General features: G+C 36.0%; 1 protein-coding gene across 1 annotated transcript; it reads left to right on the top strand.

Moving 5' to 3' along the window:
• Nucleotides 1-7546: 7546 nt before the first annotated feature.
• Nucleotides 7547-22500, top strand: LOC140034982 (myosin-11-like). The gene is made up of 38 exons (XM_072074040.1): nt 7547-8029; nt 8669-8797; nt 9801-9944; nt 10031-10176; nt 10267-10423; nt 10548-10606; nt 10850-11009; nt 11101-11250; nt 11356-11492; nt 11584-11730; nt 11846-11947; nt 12054-12111; nt 12189-12290; nt 12617-12654; nt 12878-13004; nt 13091-13261; nt 13397-13528; nt 13656-13765; nt 13912-13972; nt 14889-15066; nt 15163-15368; nt 15454-15573; nt 16120-16218; nt 16437-16658; nt 17908-18047; nt 19067-19178; nt 19255-19299; nt 19382-19633; nt 19721-19879; nt 20031-20237; nt 20367-20510; nt 20623-20693; nt 20793-20892; nt 20962-21018; nt 21126-21182; nt 21259-21339; nt 21471-21553; nt 21923-22500. The coding sequence occupies exons 1-38, from the start codon at nt 8027-8029 to the stop codon at nt 22038-22040; spliced, it is 4584 nt and encodes a 1527-aa protein (XP_071930141.1). The 5' UTR covers nt 7547-8026; the 3' UTR covers nt 22041-22500.
• Nucleotides 22501-22529: the final 29 nt, after the last annotated feature.

Genomic DNA, 22529 nt, shown 5'->3' with positions numbered 1-22529 from the left:
TATGAGCACGTGTTAGGCAGATTTTGGGCAATGTGATTTGGAATTCTAGAAAATCTAATCTTCATATGACCAGAGGAAAATTCTACTAATAATAAATAATTGTACATGGACAGATGAATGACGCCGGCGTTTGGGCAGATGCAATTCACATGTGGGAATATATACCTAATACAGTCGCAGTCAAAATGAATCCAGATCATCATACAGCTGTCTACTTTAGTTTATTTGTCAGTTTTCCGTCGCTAATCACTAGTTTTCCACCTCGAAAATTACTCTAGTGTCAGTTTCCCTATGTGACTACGTGAGTTGCGTGACATAATTAGCACTACTTAAGTCCCTCTTGAGCTATGAGTGAATGTTCAAATCTCATCTGCAGTAAAAAAAAAAAAAAAAAAAAAATTAAAGAATAGTATCACAGTATTTTTTTGATTTAATTGGATCTGTATACCTACTAACTCCTAACACACAAGCCTACTTAGACTCCCTCTCCCCTAGATTATGATAGAGTATGTTATATAATGTATCTGGCAAAAAAAAAAAAAAAGACTATCTATGTATTAAGCCGGTTTGATTTTAATGTTAGTGAGCTGAAAAGATAATTAAAAAATATATTAATTTTGAAAAAAGAAAAAGAAAAAAGGCAATCCGCATAAAGGTTATTATTAAATTCTTTTATCCCATTCCAGGGTCCCAATAGTTTTCCTCTTCCAATTCTGTACTTTTTATTGGCGGCGGGAGACTGAAACCTTAAAAAAAAAAAAAGCAACGGGAAGGGGGAGATGTGTGCCCAAATCACTAGCACATTAATTTGGGATGCTGGATCACTCCACTCGAGAGGGCAAACCCGTATATATCTTGCAAAGAGAACCTCGAATGAATGTCCAGTTGATCGTCCTCTCCCAATCTAAGCCCGGATCATGAAGAGTTAAATCTGGGAGAAGAAGACCTCGCTGGATGATCTTGACAAGACCGGCGAAAATGTATGCTAAACCAGCCTCGATTAACTCTAAAAAGAACGAGTGGATAATACTACTGCATAATTATACTGATGAAGCTTGATCATAGTTCACAAAGTAAAAAGCTTCAAAGTACAAGCTAATAACTTACAGCCATGACAGATGATACCACCACTAAACAGTCAGTAACAATCTTTATCCATATGGAAAGCCACATCCCGATAAGCTCTCAGAAAAGTTCCAGAATACGTTTTCTTCATGCTGATCGCTTTCCGTGGTGCTTGAGCCCTGAAATTGTTCAACTCCATGGCCGAGCTTCGCATTCGTTACACCATAATTATAGGGCCCCTGGTTAGGTACACTCATATGTGCTCTGCTTCCAGCAGCCGCAGGGCTACTGCCGTGGTGGTGATGCTCGTCACTAGAATCTTTGCCCGTGAGTTCTTGAACGATTGCTTTGAACTCTGCAGCATTTTTAGCATTGACCAATACTGGGCTCGATATGTACTTCACCTTCATTGGCTCTTTACTCTCTCTAGATGTTTTCTTCCCCTGCATCCGCTGCTGATCAAGATTCCTGTAACTACTCGGACTGCCTGTGTCCATTTCTGAAGAAGAAGTAGGGTGATCTGGTACTGCTGCCGAGCCCTTCTTGCATATTTATACGTGGGAAATCTTTTATGCATTAATCTGGATGGACAGAGAAATTTCCTAGAATCAGCAGGCGCGAAGAGAGAAGGATGCATAATATTGAGTGACAAAAGTGCTTTGGGGCCGGAGGGAAACAGTGGGAGTTGTTGAATGTTGCATGACCCTGCAAAGTACATCTCTACAGCGACATGATACCAAATTTCTACACCGTGTAACCTAGAAAATCCAGCGCCCTTCCTTTCTAGAAAAAGGTTTACAATTTGTCCACCAATAGAAGTTTCTTTATTCACTAACACAACAGATTTGAGTGACTAAATGGTAGGATTATTAATTTTTTTTTTTTGATTGGCAGGATTAAATTATTACTGCGTGAGATTTGTAACGAGTACACGATGATTTACTATCCGTTTGACATTAGAAAGGATGACGACATAAAAGGAAGCCTATTACCGCTCTCCGCGTGGAAATAAGAAGATTTATCATTCAACTCAGCGTCTCCTGAGCATCTAGAAAACGCTATTTTGCTCGTCTATCTAGATAAACGCCCTTTTCATATTCTTGGGAGATTGGGATAGATCATAAATATGGATGTGGTCTTTCAGAACTTTCATTTTGTAGGGAAAGAATAGACATAGGGTTATTTTATCTAATCATTGAGAGGATATTGGAAGCATGTAACCTTTCTTTTCCCTCTTCTTGTTATAATTTGTTAAAGAATCATTTCACAGACCTCTTTTGAGGTTTCTCCCCCAATGCTCTTGCGATTTTTCAAAATCTCACTTACACCCCTTGTCAATTCCACAAGATTGCATGTCGCTATCAAAAATTACAAATTAACAAAATATTATCCTCGCAATCTTAATAACTCGTTCATTATTAAAAGGATTATTATAAAAATAATCTCACGAAAAAAGTTTAGAAACTATCAATACTTTTTTTTTTTCTTCTTTTTTTCCCGTTCAAATCCGCATCTACTAGGGTGGGTAATGGCAAGCGTACCGTTGCAACTCTAGTCTTTATTGTACTTATACTCTCTAGCATTTTTATCTTTACTTTTTAACCTGACTGATTTTCATGGTTGCTACAAATCGCTTAAATATGACAAGGGCAGTAATGAAGTTTAAATATTCTCTCTCCTATTTTTTGCATTGTTTAATGATACTTTTCCCGAAGGAGCAAAAATGTTACACAAAAGTGTCAATTCAAGAGAGATAAAGTGAGATTTTCAAAATTTTTAAGAATATTAAGTGATATTAAGAAAAACTTCAAGGAGTGTTTTCAAAAATATCCCATTTGTTAATGAGACGGTGTTCGGAGATTTAACCAACTCCTTCGGACAAGTTGGCTTCCACAGGAACTTTTAAGTTTCTTGTTGCCCTCCGGACGAGACATTAAGACCTGTTTGATAGTCCAATTTAATATTTAAATTTAATGAATTCAAATGTTAATATATTCAGATAGTTTGATAACGAAAAACTGAACATTTGAATTAATTAAATAGCATTGAGTTTTTCAGGTAAAACTTGCTCGCAAAATTAAGTAATAAGCTATTTACATATTATTGAATGTGATGTGTATTCAAATATATTAGATTTAATACTTAATAATTCAATAACTTAATAAATTCAGACTTTAGATTTCAAATTTCATAATTTAGTTTTATCAAACGAACTATGAATCTAGATGGCTCTCAAATGCACACTTCACATGGTGGTGCTTAGTCCCTGCCATGTTTCCTTCAACTAGGGCTGCAAACGAATCAAGCCGCTCGCGAACGGCTCGAGTCGAGCTCGAGCTGGCTTGAGTTGAAATCGAGCTCGAACTCGAGTTCAAAATATTAAACTCGTTAAGCTCACAAGTTCGAGTATATATATATATATATATATATATATATATATATATATATATATATATATATATATATATAATATTTTTTTATTTTAAGCATATATATATTTTTATTTTAAGTATATATATTATTTTATTTTCTTATTTTAATAGTAAAATTACATATATATCCTTAATATTTTATTATTTGTTAAGAAAAAAATTATATTATTTATTTTTTAAAAAATAAATTTTTTATTTTTTATTTTTTTTAGAACTCGAGCTTTAAATTACCGGCTCGTCGAGCTCGAATTTGATAAAATTTAATCAAGACTTTGCTCGATTAGCCAAAATCTCGACTCGACTTAGCTCGTTTGCAGCCCTATCTTCAACCCCTTTGAGTTCATCGTAGCGTACGAATACGAGTAGAATATTTCCAAATATCACATGGCTGTGTCTCCATCTCTATTAAAATTTAAAGGAGTCGATGCTGAAGCCGAAATAAGCAATCCTATAGAAGAAAGTCATTAATTAAAGAACAGAAAAAGCATATGAAGACTAAAATGGCTAACATAGGAAAAGGGCTGCATGGAACAAATCTGGTCCCTTAGAATTTGGGTAGGACTTCCTTCAAAAAAAAAATTTTTTTGGGGTAGGACTATATCCCATGTACCATTCATTTTTCCTGTACACATTTTCAATCTACGACTTCATTTGAAAGATGAGACATTTCATGCTTCTAGAGTATGCCTCTAAATTCTACAAAGAGAAAAATACAGTTTTTTTAATCTCCAATATTTATTTCTTCTGCTGTTTTAGGTTTTTAAAGTCCTGTCAAAGGCAAATTTGGTTCTCAATATTTAGCATATGTGTAGTTCTAGTCCCTAAAATTTTGGTAAAAACAAATCTGGTCCATAATATATCCAATGTAAAGTAGATTTAGGATATTTGAAGAAAAATTTCTTAATTACTGATAGAATTTAGTCATGTCTAGTCATGTGTCAGTTAAATTAAATTTCAAAAAAAAAAGAAACAAAATAGCAGCTAATTTTTAACAAGAAAAATTAAGAACTAATAACTCATGATTAACTAGTAAAAGAAAAGAAAAATTTTCAAACTAGAGAAAATAAAAACTAGTCGGAGCACTCAATTCATTGATTTAGAACTCATTTTGACCATCTATCCCTACTGCTCCAAATAAAAAATTGTAATGCTTAATTTTAGTCTATATTGTGAAAATTCCTTTCTTTTTTTAATTAGTTATTAATGTGCCATCACGTGAGTTATTCTTATTGTTTAATGTTAATTGCTATTTTGCTTCTTTTCAAGAAGTTTAATTCACCAAACATGTGACGGTACATGACTGGTTTCATTAATATTTGAGAAAATTGGTCAATTAACCTAAATCTGCTTCAAATTGGTAGCATTGGAGATAATATTTGTTTTGTTTTTACCGAAACTTTAAGACTAAAACTACACCAAATACCAAAGATTGGGGACTAAATTTGTTTTTGCCAAAAATTTAGGGACCCAAAAATGCACAGGTACCAAACACTGAGGATCAAAACTGCAAATTTTTCCTTCGTCCAACTTCTAAAGCATTCTCTTTCAAATTCTACTACTGACACAAATTCATTTTACGTGTATTAAGCAGACTGGTCTTAATCGAAATAGTTGACCCCTCTTGTAATTGTAAACTGAAATAGTTGACCCCTCTTGTTCAAGATATATGCTGCAGCAAACAAGTGAAATGAGGAAAATACGCATTTTGCTTCAGTCGATGATATCCACATCAACTGCCTGTACACGAAGGGCTGAAAGTTCAACAGCATGCATTTGAACATCAAGCTAAATCAACATCCTCGCCCCCCGGATTGGAACAACTAGAAATCCCCCGTGACAGCTTTGGTATTAAGGTTTGCTCTCCACAAATTGAAAAGTTTTTCATTACAGGTAATGAGCTTTCCTGAAACATCCTTTATAAAAATCTCTCTCACGGAATAAATCTGAACAGCAAATTTCAACGCATGTGTCAAACCTTTGAGATCTTTCAACTTGTCTTCCCATAAGAGAAATCCAAATGAGACACAAACGTAGAACACAAGCAAATTAGCACCAAGACGATGAATTTGTGAGCAAATCCTGTTAAAATATATATTAGTATTTGACTCTGTAACTAAAAGAATGACGGCTGTGAAGGTTGAATTGTTGATTAATGCGGGATGAGGGGCAGGGGCGGTCATCAGATGGACCGCTCCTGAGCTGTTCGCTGTCAAAATTTGGCTCAAAAAAATTATACGATCCAGATCACTTCTTATATCTCGTTTTTAACAACGTGCGTGTGACCCACAAAAATTTGTTCAAAAATTACACGTTGTGCAAACAAAATTACACCATGTGTAAACAAAGTTATGCGGTGTGCACGAAACTGCTAGGAACGGTTACACCTGCAGCCATTCCTGCTCGTGGTCCATCCACGTCTGACTATCCTTATGGTTATTCATATTATCAGTAGGATAGATTTCATTGATCGAGGACGGAACTGGTTGACACGAAACAACCGCTTACTATATATTTTTCTAAAAAAAATTATATATTTCTGATAGGCAGAGATTGTGAAAGTTTCTTGTGCAAGAAAACATAAACTGTAGCAGTTGCCTTGAACAAGTTACATACATATGGAGAAAAAGTTCAATCAATTTCTTTTTTTTTCCTTGGCAATTCTATTTACCTCTCGTTTTGCTTTAAAAGGTGTGTTTGGCAGGGGTTTTTAGATTCTTTTTTGAAAATTTAAAGGTTCTATTTGAATTTGTTGTTTTTATCACAAATTATTTTTGCTTGTTGAATCTACTGTAACAAACCCCAGAAATAACTCATAAAACACACAATTTCAAATACACTAAAAATAAAAAACTCTAAATTCTTTCTACTTTCACACATCACCATCGTCGATAGCCAATCTCTCCCCCCAACCCCCCCCCCCCCCCCCCCCCTTCTCTCTATTCTCTCTTCTCTCCCTTTTCCTGCGACCTCCTATTCCCTCTCTGCTTTATCCTACCTAGTCCCTTTCCCTAGTGACCTTTGGTTGCACAGTCAAAGGTTGTTGGGCATAGGAAGTAAAAAAGGGGAAGATGGCTGCTAGTACTTAGTGGTGGTTGGCAGCGATGGGAGATAGGAAATTTTTAACAAATTTACAAAAAATTCTTAAAAAATTTTGAGTTCCAAAAACACCTCAAAATATAATTTTAAAAACATCGAATCCAAGTGAAGCATCATTTATGCACTGTAATAATAAAGTTTTTGAAAAATACTTCAAAAAACAACTAATCTATACGAAAAGTTCTGTTAAAAATAAGTAACGATTTGAAATGGCTACAAATTTTGAAAAAATATAAAAAAAAGCTTTAGACAAATATTTAAAAAACACTTCATGCAAGCGAATCCTAATTTAACTACTGGATCACTAGGGGAGGGCTCTTTAAAGTCTACCCTGTTATTAGATCTAATGTTTTCGAATCCTAATATGCGTCTGCGAGAAAAGCAAGTTAAAACCATGTCAATTTCTTAATGAAAAGGTTAGCAGTAGTTCATTTTAGATAGAACAAATTACCAAGATAGCTACTGAACTTTTTGAATAGTCAAGATTTGATCACTCAATTATTAATAGTATATTTTTATTCATTAAACTATCAAATATGTAAATTTTGGATCATTTCGTTTAATTTCATCATTAGCTCTGTCAGATCTAAGGGTTTATATGATTTATGAGACATGCTATTAATAGTTAGATTCGACATATTATAGTTAAAGATAAAAATAGATAGAATGGTGTAAAATTTATATTTTTGATAATTTAATAGGTAAAAAAACATATTATTAATAGTTAAATGGTCAAAACTTGATTATTTAAAAAGTTTAGTGGCTACTAAGATAATTTGCTCTCTTTCAGATAAGACACGAGAAATATATTTAGTGGCTATCAAGACAAAAAATTTGCTCTTTTTAGATAAGACACGATAATTTGCTCTCTTTTTGACACGCTACTAGTGCCAAACATCCCGCGAAAAGAGTTACACAGTTATATATGTACTCAGACGTTCAAAAAATTTGGTGAGCGAGAGACAGAGAGAGAGAGTAGTGTGTTTTTCAGCCACCAATTTCCTACAAATCGGAGAAGGAGACGACCCAACCCGAAGTTGCAGGTAGAAGTATGATCACTGTCGCTTCCACAAACTCAGCTCACGCACACACGGGAATAAAAAAAACGAACAAAAAAAGAGAAAGAAAGAGGAAAGAGAAAATCTTCTCCTTCCACGCTCGGAAAATAGAAGAAAGAAGAATCAGGGTTTCCGATCGGTTTCTTGTCATTTGCCAGAATCAGCCAGGAAATCTGAAATCAGAATATCCCGAGACGCAGCATTTTATGCGTTTGTACAAGTCATTCACTTTAAATTACAAGCATTTTCTCTCTAGTATGCTCTGAGAGGAGCGCTATTATGGTCACGTGATTAAATTGCCGGGAATGTGGTATGCTGGACGAAGTAGAAGAAAATCTCTGTGGAGGAGTTGATTAGTAAAATTTGATCTTCGCTATGGTGCGTCAACTTCATTTTACTGTGCTGCTGTTAATAGTAGTGTTAATTTCTAAGCGAAATTAGCCCCTTTTCTTTTCCATTTTTTTTTCTCCCCACAAATTTTAGGTAATTTGTTTTTTGAATGTTTATAGGTATCTCAATGTTGGAAAAATTGAGTTTGGATATAGCAAGGCATATAACTTTATTGAGGCATTCACATGGAAATGAATTGGTAACAAGTGGTAATCTATAAGGTTCATTAGGTAGCAATTTGAGGTCTTTTGTTGAACACGAGGGACATGGGAGGGGTACTATCATGCTCTATGAAAGCTAAATTGGAACACTATCTTGTTAAAAATGGGAACAAATGTATGACAAAAGCCAGACGTATCATCAAGTAGAATATTAGAAACTCCACGTTCTGACTGATTTACTTCCCCAGCAAAAGCATCCATCTTGAAGCTTCAGAATGAAAATAATAGACAGCTAGTTGTTACAGAGCTTTAACAAGCATATTGATAAATCATTATTACATCAAACATCAGCATGTGTCTTGGTGAAAACAATGCATACATATCAGAGTTTTCTGCACTTTAGTTGTCTCTAAAATTTCCAATGGAATTTAGTTCAGATGCCCCCATTTGTTTTTGGCTGTTACAGGGCACTTCAGTCAACATTATTGTTGGTTCTCATGTCTGGGTTGAAGACCCAGGAGTGACTTGGATTGATGGACAAGTAAATAAGATCAAAGGTGCGGAAGCTGAGATTGAGACGAGTAATGGCAAGAAGGTAATGCTTGTACTGCATTAAGTATTGTTTGACGTCTCTTTTCTTCTTCCTTCTTCTGAATAATGATATGATTGTTTTAGAGTGTATTGTCCTAACAAAGTAGTATCTAACTAAACATGCAAAATTTTTTCTGTCAATTGTATCAACAAGTAAATCAAAGTACTGCTGCCGCATGACTGGATGAAACTACAACTGATATCTCCATCTGCATGCTGTTTTTGTGCTTTTGATTCTCTTTGTAGTTCTCTTAGAAATACAAATGGATGTATAATTCCTTTTTCTAAGTCTCTGGAGTCAAAGGTTAGACTAGACTTTGAGCAATCAGACCTTTTACTTATATCTAGTTTAGTGCCAAATTCCCTTGCCTGGTGCTTGTTGCACTTGGGGAGAATTTCAAACCGATTGCACATAATTCCACGTAGCATTAGTCTAAAATTTTCTGAATTATGATACTGCTAAATTGACGAAATAGGGGGATATCTATGTTGTTTTCAAGGATACAAATGAAGTTGATGCAGTTCCATGCACTGATTTGGTTGAAACTAAGGAAGTGTAGATAAACAGGCTTGAGATGGAGTGTGATGAGGACTCATGAAGCAATCTTCTAGGCTAGATATTTTATAGAATTCATTCATTAGTTTGGCTTTCCAACAGATTATAAATTGTGTGGTTTTGATTCAAATTCTAGTTGAAGCTCTCTCTCTCTCTCTCTCACACACACACACACACACACAAAAGGAGAAGGCGCTGTGATGGACCCAGCTGTGAGAAATGATAATTGTTGCCACTCTGTCTTGCGAATTGTATCTGTTTGTCTATATAAAATGATGTCTTATCTTGTTTGAACACCTCCTTGTGCTGTTGTTACAAAACTCATATTGCAAATGGCAAAGTAAAAGGGCATTATATACTTGGGCAAATGAGAGTCCGATTTGATAGCTAGCAAGCTTTTGCAGCTGCTCAGAACCTTTTTCTATTTCTCCCATTTTGGTTATTTTGTCAGGTTGTTGTGAAGCTATCAAAAGTTTATCCTAAAGACACGGAAACTGCTCCTGGAGGTGTTGATGACATGACAAAACTATCTTATTTGCATGAGCCAGGGGTCTTGCAGAACCTAAAAGCAAGATATGAACTCAACGAGATCTATGTAAGGTTTCCTTCCTGCTCATTCTTCTTGCTCGCAGGAACGTTTTCTTAACAACGTGAGTCTCATAATGTTTGACATCGTCACAGACTTACACTGGAAATATTTTAATTGCAATTAATCCATTTCAAAAACTGCCCCATCTATATGATCCACACATGATGGTACAATACAAAGGAGCACCACTTGGAGAGCTAAGCCCTCATGTGTTTGCTGTTGCTGATGTCGCTTACAGGTTAAACCACTCAAATTTCTAATTTTGACTGCATAGCATCCTGCATGCCTGGGATAATAGATGCATCTTTTGTATGTGTATTTGAAACAGGCAAATGGTAAAGGAAGGAAAAAGCAATTCCATTCTGGTTAGTGGTGAAAGTGGAGCAGGTAAAACAGAGACAACAAAAATGCTTATGCGGTACCTTGCCTTTCTGGGAGGGCGGGCAGCTACTGAAGGAAGAACAGTCGAGCAGCAAGTTCTTGAAGTATGATACATGATATAGTCTAGCTCTCAGCTTTGTTTCCTGCCATTTTCAATTACTTGCTCGTATCTTCTACATTTTTCACATTAAATTCTGATGGATGAGTTGCCCAACCTTCTGATTGCAGTCCAATCCCGTTCTTGAAGCATTTGGGAATGCTAAAACTGTTAGAAATAATAATTCCAGGTGAATCTCTCTACTCATGCAGTTAAGTTAAATTGTCCATTCCTTAATTTTCTTGTCATTGTTTCATTGAATATTCTAGCAAGAACATGCATTATTCATGAGTCTCCAATTGTTCTACTTGTTCTATGATCTAAAATTCTTAACAGCGGTAAAGAAGCAATTCTGCTGCTTGAACGTCTGATTCTTGGACCCTGTCTTGTGTTTACTCAACACTAACATAGTTTTACATTTGATACGCTTCAGCCGTTTCGGAAAATTCGTAGAGATACAATTTGACAAGCAAGGGAGAATATCAGGAGCAGCTATCAGAACTTACCTTCTTGAGAGATCCCGAGTTTGCCAAATATCTGATCCTGAGCGGAACTACCACTGCTTTTATCTCCTTTGTGCCGCTCCGCAGGAGGTATTTATCTCTGGAAGTTATGGCTTATGGAGTCTATTTTCTTAATTCTTTTGTCATTGCAACTTGTGGCTGATCGTTGTTCTGCTATTAGGAAATTGAGAAGTATAAACTGGGACAACCTAAGACCTTTCACTACCTCAATCAGTCACGTTGCTATGAGCTGGATGGTGTGAGCGATGCCCATGACTATCTTGCCACTAGGAGAGCGATGGATATTGTTGGAATTAGTGCAAAGGAGCAGGTATGTCCACTTGCAGAATGTCTGTTTCGTTCACCCCACTTTAATGGATACAGGAATGGGAAGGACCGTATTCTTATGCTTTGTTTGTTTGTCCTTCTTACTTAGGAAGCAATTTTCAGAGTTGTTGCTGCGATTCTTCATATTGGTAACATTGATTTTGCAAAGGGAAAGGAAATTGATTCATCAATGCTAAAGGATGAGAAATCAAAATTTCATCTTAAAACAACAGCAGAACTTCTCAGGTATGGATGATTACCAACATCACATAGTAAGGCCTTTCATTTTTTGTATCTTTGTGCATGGTGGGAGCTACTGATTCATCCTCTGCATTAGGTGTGATCCTGTGGCTCTGGAAGATGCACTGTTGAAACGTGTGATGATTACCCCTGAAGAAGTTATTAAGCGTAGTCTCGATCCTCTTAGTGCAACAGTTGGCAGGGATGGCTTTGCTAAGACCATATATTCAAGGTTGTTTGATTGGTAAGTATCCTTTGACTCTTTATTCACCTTCTAATCAATTGCTATCAAAATTTATAAGGTACTGGACTTCTACACTCTTTCTTTTCCATTTACTCCTCTTGGATTCCTTTTACAGGCTGGTGGACAAAATCAATGTATCAATCGGGCAAGATGCCAAGTCAAAATCTCTGATTGGGGTCCTGGACATCTATGGTTTTGAAAGCTTCAAGCATAATAGGTAGCAACTAATTTCTGATTCCCAATATATGGATACATTCACAATGTGTTGAAGGAGTTGGTAGTTGCAGTTCTTTATCTTGATTAAGATATTTCATGACATGCAGCTTTGAGCAATTCTGCATTAACTTTACAAATGAGAAACTGCAGCAACATTTTAACCAGGTATCTCTAAAATCAAATTCTTGTGCAAGGCTTAATGTGACATTACCAGTTTACTAGATCTCCAACTACTATAACAGCATGTCTTCAAGATGGAGCAAGAAGAATACACAAGAGAGGTCATTGATTGGAGCTATATTGAATTTGTTGACAATCAAGATGTTTTAGATCTTATTGAGAAGGTACTTCATCTTTTCCAGGAATCCATGGTTCTCAGTCATGAAAATATGTATGTCTGACACCTTATAATCTCCATTTGGTTAGTTCATAGCTCCTATATGGCATCATATAACATTCTTTGGTATGGTGGACTGCATTCTAAGTCAACAAAGTTTTCGTCCCTTGTTAATGTTTTTCATAGCTCCAATTGGTCATCATAGTTTTTTCATAGCTCCAATTGGTCAGTTCATAGCTACTATATGGCTCATATTCCCTTGTTAACATTGTCATGCTGGACTGAATAGCTGCTGAATTAAGCTCTGCTTATTTATGGCATTTCCTGTTGCAGAAACCAGGTGGAATTGTTGCTCTTCTTGATGAAGCCTGGTAGGATAATGTCTCGGAACACCTTTTTTACCTGGCGTTTTTCTTTTTCTTCTTTTTTTATATTGTGAGGATGTTAACGGTTCATCAAAATGTAGAATTACATTTTGGTGCATTTTCATTTCTTTGTATTATTTTGTTTCCTATAATATTTGTAAAATTTAAAGATTATGGTGAACATTACTGATATATTTCCCATCATAATATCTTGCACTTATGTTGTCAGTATGTTTCCAAAGTCAACACATGAAACATTTGCAAACAAGCTTTATATGACTTTCAAGAATCATAAGCGGTTTCTGAAGCCTAAATTGTCTCGCACAGATTTCATAATATCTCATTATGCTGGAGAGGTATGTTTAATTATCTGAAAGATATTTTGCTGTAACAGGGACTGCTACTGTATATAGATTTTACAACTCACTTTGTTTCTCATCAGGTTCACTACCAGTCTGATCAATTTTTGGACAAAAATAAAGATTATGTGGTTCCAGAACATCAAGACCTGTTAAGTGCTTCTAAATGCTCTTTTGTCGCTGGCCTTTTTCCTTCAATTCATGAAGAGACTACAAAATCTTCCAAGTTTTCATCAATTGGGTCACGTTTTAAGGTATCTTTGTTACTTTTTTGTACTCATCCTTGTTTTGGATATCATCCTTGCTATTTATGTTCATAAACTTCTGAAAATTGACTCCTTAATGAAGGAATGGAGAAGGAAATCTGAGGTTTACCTTTTTTGGCACAGTTACAACTACAACAATTGATGGAAACTTTAAATGCTACAGAACCGCACTATATAAGATGTGTAAAGCCAAACAATCTTCTTAAACCTGCCATTTTCGAGAATTCAAATATAATGCAACAATTGCGCTGTGGAGTAAGTACTTTACGTTTAGTAGCTGTCTTTTCTTTTCGCTCTTTACACCCTCAACTTTCTCTTCCTTACAATGCAAATTCTTTAGCTTTTATGCTGTAAGTTTTAATACCTGAGTCTCATCCTTTAGGGTGTTCTGGAAGCAATCAGAATAAGTTGTGCTGGATATCCTACTCGCCGACCTTTTTTTGAGTTCATAAACCGATTTGGGCTTCTTGCACCTGAGGTTTTGGAAGGAAGGTAAGTACCTCCTTTAACTTAAACTGAAATTTAGGAACAGGCATAATCACAAAATTCGTGGCTTTATCTTACATAGGAAATTTACATTTACATACTTCCAGCGATAGTTTTATGTGCTGATTCTTGATATGCTTTCTGCTAAGCAGTTATGATGAAAAAGTTGCATGCCAGAAGATTTTGGAAAAGAAAGGGCTCAAAGGATCTCAGGTGAAGACTGTAGTTCCCATTGTCACCTATAAACTTGAACTTTGCATTTTCTTACTATATGTATCCATGTGCGGCATTAATGTAATGCTCAATGTTGTCTCTTTTATAGACTGTCGAACATTGAATATTTTAGTTTAACCAGGCAATATGTTTCTGAAGAAGTGAAAGAAACTTGGGTATCTTCAACTAACTTCCAATTTTACTTAGTGGGTAAGAAAGAGGATCCATCTTCTGCTTTGTCCCAAGCACCACTCCATTTGTTTCCCACTAGACTCTCCAAGAAATAATAACACCACACTTGGTACGCAATTTTATGGTGACAAACCACCAAGACTCCAGTATTAGATGTCAGCAGCATAAGAAGTAAAAAATAAGACCTCCAAGACTCCATTTATTTCCCACTAGAGTCACTAAGAAGTGATAACACCACACTTAGAACACAATCCGAAGGTGACAAACCACCAAGGATCCAGTTGTAGATGTCACTAGCATAAGAAGTCAAAATAACACCTCCAAGCCACACAAGTCAAAGCATCCAGAATACACCTCTGCTTCAAATCATAACATAGAGAATTATGTTACTCTCATTTGGATTGATAAATATGGATTTGGAGGATTTTTTTTCTTTGGTGAGAGGGATTTTAATCATGAAACTTTAATCCAGCGATAGAGGACTACTGATTCTTTAAGAGTTTTTAATATTCATATTGAATATTGACTTTCCTATATTTGAAAGGAAAGGAAAATAACTATTATGAAACAGGGAGATTAATTATCATCAGACTGCTTCTGTTTCCTTGTGCACTGCACAAATGTTTGTACCATTGGTTTGTCCTTAGTATATTTTTGTGGACATGATATAGGCTTCAGCCATGAAATAGTTTATGTATTTAATGTGCATTTTGTGCATTAACAGATAGGTAAAACAAAGGTTTTCCTAAGAGCTGGTCAGATGGCTGAGTTAGATGCTCGAAGGGCAGAAGTTCTTTCAAGTGCAGCAAAAGCCATACAACAGCGAATACGAACTCATTATGCTCGTAAGCAATTTGTTGCATTGAGAAAAGCAAGCATCTGTATGCAGTCTTTGTGCAGAGGTGAGTTGTTTAAGTACTGTGAGGCTCTTTGTGCAACGCACAGAAGCAGCAATGATTTCATAGTCATTAAGTGGAGTACATGTACTTCATTTTCAGGTAAACTGGCTTGCAAACATTATGAGGGAATGAAAAGGGAGGCAGCTGCAGTAAAAATTCAGAAGAACACGCGTAGACGTGAAGCCAGAATGGCATATAACAAACTCCGCATCTCAGTGCTTGTTTTGCAGACAGGCTTGCGTTCAATGGATGCTTGTAAAAGATTTACATTTAAAAGGCAAAGTAGAGCTGCAACTCTAATTCAGGTAACTCTGATAATCCCGTAATCCTTTTTCTACCAGATGATTATCATACGATGTTACTTTCAAATTGTATCCTTTTTCTATGCAGGCAAGGTGGCGCTGTCATAAAGCATCATCATATCACAGAAAACTTAAGAGAGGAACAATAATTGCACAATGCAGATGGAGGGGAAAAATTGCCAGGAGGGAGTTACGGAAGCTAAAAATGGTCAGCGCTAATACTATTTTTCTATTGAAGTAAAAATGGCATGGTTATTTAATGAAAGTAATTTATTTCCTAGAAGTATCATAAGTCACGATCAGTTATAACAAGTTTATACGTTAGAATCAATTTGAGAGGTTTGTAATAAACTGGGTTTCTTTGAACATAGTGAATCTAGAGAAATAGATGTACACCTAGTATTGAACTTGTGAATTTAATTCTGAACTTTACCACTGTATTAGTTATTGTGCGGGACATCATATGTTGTTGCACATAATCTGAATAATCAATATCTTCAGTGAAGCATTGCTTTGGATGTTTGACTTACTAGGAAAGGACAAAATAAATGGATTAAAGCTTCAGCTTAATGGCCTAGGAACAATAGAGAACTATTACTGAAGAATTTTATCTGTTAAAATAATCAGTATAGTTAGTGGAACATCAAATTTATGGATAGGTGACTTATCAGAAAAGAAGACAAAAAAATATTCACTTTAATGGCCTAGAAACTTTTGAAATACCAAATATTTAAGAATTTCCATCTCCATGCAGGCTGCAAGAGAAACAGGGGCATTGAAAGAGGCCAAAGACAAGCTTGAGAAACAATTGGAGGAGCTCACATGGCGCTTACAGCTGGAAAAACGTCTGAGGGTATCATCATATTCTGTTGATTATCTTACCTCCACAGGACATACAGTTAAATTCTGATATTTGAGAGGAAGTTCTAAATAAATGGTGAAAGAGCACTGTGATTCTACAGTCGTCTAAATTGTCAGACAAAAAGCATGCTGGAATATAGTTTAGGCTTTGTGTGAGAAGTCATTCCATTTTCTGAGTCCAGTTATACCTAAGTTGGAAATTTGATGCAGACTGACCTAGAAGAAGCCAAAGCACAAGAAATAGCAAAATTACAAAACTCTTTGGAGGCTATGCAAAAGAAAGTTGATGAAGCAAATGCACTGCTAGTCAAAGAAAGAGAGTCCGCAAAAAAGGCTATTCAAGAAGCACCTCCAGTCATCAAGGAGGTTCCAGTTTATGTTGAAGACACCAATAAAGTTGAATCTCTGACAGAAGAAATTAACAGTTTAAAGGTGAGAGACTCACAAGGCATATACTACTGTTTCATGCTTAGGAAGAATTACCAAATCAAATATTTAATCGATTAGCAATACAATGTGCTTCCTTTGCCAAGAGCAATGGGTGTTGAAGTAATTATCTCTTTGACAAAATTTCAAGAAAGCAATTTCTTTCATTTTGCACTAGTCTCATTCATCTTTATCTTTTCTTGTTTTCTGGAACTGAGACTAAGAATTTGGAAGACAGGTTAAGTACATGGCTGTATCTCCTTGAATATGCTCTGACAGTTTGATTAATTAAAACTTTTAGCATAACTCAATTTGTAAAGCAATTCTGAGCTGGAAAATGATATTCTAGATATGTACATACAACTGCATACAGCCACGGCAATGACAATCAACAGTACTGGGTGCTCTTGATATATATGCATATTTAGAGGACTATTGCATATTTAGACTTATATGCACTGTTGATTTCAATTTTCAGAAAAAAATATTTTTTGAAAGAATACACGTAGCAAGTTTTCTTATTGTGTAGCTTGCTGTCTTATGATTGATAATTTGCCTAACTTTTTATGTGAGTTTTAAATACAAGGGAAGCAGTTGAAGATGAGAAACCGACATTTATAAGGTTTTTCTAATCTTGTAGAATAAGAAGTAATGACTAATATAGTTGTCAAAAAGGCAAATAATATTTGCACTCCAAAATAATCCTCTGGCACTGCACCTCCCTTCACGTAATAAAGTGGAGTGCAAGGAGCTATTCTTGGAATGCAAATATCGCTTGCCAGTATAGTGTTTATGAATTGTAACTATCACTCCAAAGAGAACAGATCGATGCAACAAATAAATGAGCATGAAGAGTTAATCTTTGAAAATCCAAAGCCACTGTGACTTTTTAAGATTTAAATGAAGTACTGAGTCCATACCATATGAGAAAATTTAAGAGTGTATGTATTTGAATTCTTTGATATCTTGCATTTGATGTGGATGTTGGGAACAGCTAAATGCTATTTGCAGACATTTATTATGGTCTGGTCCCTAGCTTCTCTAAGTGTGCAGTTATCTCTATCAGATGTTCGCAGTTCCTTGTTCAATTTTGTTCACCTTCTTTAAATATTGGAATACTCTATTAGTTACTCGGATATATCTTAGTCATACTTCTAGAAGTTCATGGTTTCCTTAAGCTTTGTTGTGTAAGAGCAAAACTTTTGTTAGTTAGGTAATTGTTGTCACTTAGCTTAATTTGCTTCCTTCCATTCAGGCTTCATTGCAGCATGAAAAGGAAAGCTCTAATGAGCTACAACAGAAGTATGGCAAAGCACAAGAGTCTAGTGAAGAAAGACGTAAACAGTTAGAAGAAACAGAAGGAAGACTTCATCAGCTCCAAGAATCTTTACACAGGTCTGATGCATTCAAAACTATTTGGTATTATTATCTTCCATTTTGCATCATTTCTACTGAGTGAAAATTCTGTCTTGACACGTATTTGGCTTACAAATGTCCTTGCTAGTAAAATCCAATTTCCTTTGGTTTTGTTTGACAGCTAAAGTTTAATTTAACATGTTGTAGAATGAGTAAGAAGGTTCAAAATTACAGGAGGTTACAAATAAGTCAGTGAACTTTCCTTCTTTCAAATACAAGTCTGGAGGCAGATGACTTTAACTTGGATATGAATGAAAAAACAGGCATACCACCTCTTTTGGTGGTGAAGACATAGGGACAAAGACGTTTTGATATGCTATTGGTTGATGATGACACAGCTTTCCTTGATAATTTGCTCTGAGTTTGAGTTTATTTGGTTTTTAAGTAATCTAAATGGTTTTAATTACTTTCCTTGGTTCCGATCAGGAGTGTGTTACACCAACCCACAATTGCAGCTACCTCTCCTTTAATTTCCTTTTGTTTTTTGAATAAATGAAAAGCACTTTATCATACGGAAAATGCCTCTTAAAGGATCAGAAACTTTGCAATTCACATGAAGTTCATCACATTCATACACAGTTGGCAAAAATGTCTGATGGTGCTCTGAACGAACATGTTGCAACAATTATAAAATGGTTGTTTGTTGTGGTCCTTTACAAGCATTTAGCCTTTTGAACAATGGCATATATTCATTTAGAATGAGATTTTGGAAAGGCTTGAGAAAAACTATCAAAAGTCATTGTAGAATGTATGAGCTTGAAGCCATTGCCTGTGTGTACCAGAAGATGATTAGCAATTTACTCTAAATAAACTGGACTCACTATAGTCCATCTAGCTGCTCTTGCTGAAACCATTACTCTTCATTACTTTTGTGAAAGGCTGGCCAATGACCCCTCACAGAAAAAGGGTCTCTGCTTAAAGGAATTTCACATAAGTCTTTGGGCATACTCTGACGAGCTGTGACTACATAGAATAAATGAAGTTTTGGTTGCATGCAGGCTAGAGGAGAAATTGAATAATTTGGAATCAGAGAATAAAGTTCTTCGTCAACAAGCTGTATCAATTGCACCAAATAAGTTCCTCTCTGGACGATCTAGATCAATTCTCCAGGTATATCTAAAAAGAAGTCAGATGTAGTATTCGGTTTATAAGCAGTCGGCTAATTTTCTTTGTCAATGAAACACAGAGGATGGAAAGCAGTCATTCCTTTGGCGATACTAGGATGACCATGGTAATTGATCCTACCTAACTTGCGTCCAACAAGCATCTTTTGACTGCTAATCTACCATTTGAACATGTCTCAATTGCATTAGGATTTGCATAGTGCTTCAATGAATCATAGGGAATTTGAAGCAGATGACAAACCACAAAAGTCACTGAATGAGAAACAGCAGGAGAATCAGGAGTTGCTACTTCGTTGCATTGCTCAACACTTGGGCTTTGCAAGCAATAGGCCAATTGCAGCATGCATCATATATAAATGCCTTCTGCATTGGAGATCTTTTGAAGTTGAGAGGACTAGTGTTTTTGACCGCATCATCCAGACTATAGGTCATGCTATCGAGGTCTGAACTACTGATCATATGCTAGTTTTGTGTCTACTTTTCAAAATTATCAAAAGCCTCTAATACCTCGAAATTTATCTTTGACAGAAAACCCAGGACAACAATGATGTCTTGGCCTATTGGCTATCAAATGCTTCTACTCTCTTATTGCTGCTCCAGCGGACATTGAAAGCCAGTGGTGCTGCTGGCATGGCACCTCAACGACGTCGATCGTCCTCTGCAAGTCTCTTTGGGAGGATGAATTACGTAAGATGTTCGGATTTTTGTTTCACTTGTTATTTTAGTTGGAAACATTTTGATCTTTAATCGCATTCTTTCAGAACTATGGTTTGCCAACCCCTTTCAATAGGATATTTATTTAGTGAACTCAGCTTTTTGGTGTTGTTCCTTTCTGTAGAGTTTCAGGGGAACACCCCAAGGAGTCAACTTATCTTTTGTAACTAGTGGCATCCCTGGTGGAGTAGAATCTTTACGCCAAATTGAAGCAAAGTACCCTGCTTTACTCTTCAAACAGCAACTTACAGCTTATGTGGAAAAAATCTACGGGATGATTCGTGATAATCTGAAGAAGGAAATATCTCCATTGCTTGGGCTGTGTATTCAGGTATCTGAATCTGTTATTGTCCATATCTGTGTTGGTCAAATCATTTCATATTTTAGGAAAGGCTAAAGTTCTTCCTTGGTGTAGTAGTCCATATGACTTCTAAGGACTTTTCTTTTTTCCAAATTATAGGCACCAAGAACTTCTAGAGCAAGCTTAGTTAAGGGATCATCGCGTTCAGTTACGAATACTGCTGCCCAGCAAGTTTTGATTGCTCACTGGCAAGGAATAGTGACAAGCCTTGGGAATTTTTTGAATACCTTAAAAGCAAATCATGTATATCCAATAATTTTATATTCTCTATCCTAATTTATCTTGTGTCTTGTCCATCATAAATTTTCTCCTACCAGTAGAACTTTCATACGTTGTTTTTCTATCAACATTTCAGGTACCACCATTTTTAGTTCGTAAAGTGTTCACGCAGATATTTTCTTTCATTAATGTTCAATTATTCAACAGGTGAATTATTTTTTAATTATCTTCATGTACCATTGAGTATAAGGTACAGCAGGTAATCAGTTTCGTTGTCATGTTGTGTACCCGGTTCTTTGGCTGCAGCCTTCTGTTGAGGAGGGAATGCTGTTCATTCAGTAATGGTGAATATGTTAAAGCAGGGCTGGCTGAGTTGGAACACTGGTGCTATACTGCTACTGACAAGGTAAAGTCGTGCCAATATTACTACGTATATAGTTGTCAAACATTCATTAATGACAGAGAAAAAATGCAGTATGCAGGTTCAGCTTGGGAGGAATTAAAGCACATCCGACAAGCTATTGGATTTCTGGTGAAGCCTTGAATTCTTTATTCAGCTTCAAATTTCTTTTATGGCTTGGAGAATACAAGTCAGATAAGGTTCATGTTGGAAAATCTTTCATTTTTGGTTAATTTCAGGTTATACATCCAAAGCCAAAGAAGACTCTGGATGAGATAAGCCACAGCCTCTGCCCAGTGAGCGAAGCTCTTTTCATTATGCCCAGCTCATGTCTTCCATAGTTCTCAACTAAACTTGTCTTTTGTTGAACAGGTTCTCAGTGTCCAGCAGTTGTATAGGATCAGCACAATGTACTGGGATGACAAGTATGGCACTCACAGTGTATCCTCGGAAGTAAGTTTCTGTGGATGCCATTAGTGAAGCTAGGTTCGAGTCATCTCCTTCAAGAGAGACATATCATGTCATGTTACGAGCATTTATGCTCTTATTAATCAGAGGAAAGTTTTGTATGCATGTGTATTCAGGTGATATCAAAGATGAGGGTATTGATGACTGAAGATTCGAACAATGCAGTCAGCAATTCATTTTTATTGGATGATGATTCGAGGTTAGCATTAAGATGCTCCTTGGCAAGACATTAAGATTATATTCTTTCTTCTTTGCTGCTAAGTTTACTATTGATCCTGATTTATGAATTTAAAAAAATTTCTGGAGTGCAAAGTTTTGTTGTAAAATTAAGGAGCAAAAACAAATCATTTTGAGAACCATTAACAGACACTAGATTTTATCGATGGTTTATACGATTGAAGCAGCATTCTTTCTCGATCATATGCATCATTGTGACCTCATTTTGAGACAAATCAAGGCTGTGCAATGAGCTACCTTTCCCTTTAAAAAACTTTGTGGTTTCTGCCGTTAATTTTTCGAACAGTTTTGGGTACTACAATTGATGTTTTCTTGATGGTTCGTTGTGCAGCATTCCGTTTTCAGTTGATGACATATCGAAGTCTATGGAACAAATAGAAATTTCTGACATTGAACCCCCACCACTTATCCGTGAAAACACGGGCTTCAGCTTCTTGCTTCCAGCCTAAAGTTCACATGACGTAATATGGGGTGGCTCATGCTTGTTGATGTACAAACAGTTCTTGAAGGGCACTTAACAAGTACCTCTTCCTCCCTCCCTCTCATTTTCTCTTCTACGGCCCCCCAGAATGCACTCTTGCTGTGGTGTCGCAAGTGAGAAAAAGGGAGGAGAACTGGGGTTGCTTGACTTTAGAAGTAGCATTATATATTTTTTTTATCTTCTTGTAAAATAGGTGTATTTTGTATAGGGCAGAAATAGTAACAACCCCGAGTTGTACGTGAGGATGAAGAAGTATACATTTGTCCTTTTTGACATTTGAAGCCAGATGAACTGGATCACTGCCTGGAAATTATGATTACTTAGAGAAACGCAAATAGTTTCAGTTTGTACAAATTTTGAAGCAATGCTGAGATTTCACACTTTAGTGCAATTATTTGTTGGAGGTTTTACAATCACTTTTGGTATCATACCCCATAGTAAATTCACTTTTGGTTGC

Source organism: Coffea arabica, chromosome 2c, assembly GCF_036785885.1.
Source record: "Coffea arabica cultivar ET-39 chromosome 2c, Coffea Arabica ET-39 HiFi, whole genome shotgun sequence".
Taxonomy (NCBI): Eukaryota; Viridiplantae; Streptophyta; class Magnoliopsida; order Gentianales; family Rubiaceae; genus Coffea; species Coffea arabica.
This window is presented reverse-complemented; position numbering and strand designations above follow the sequence as displayed.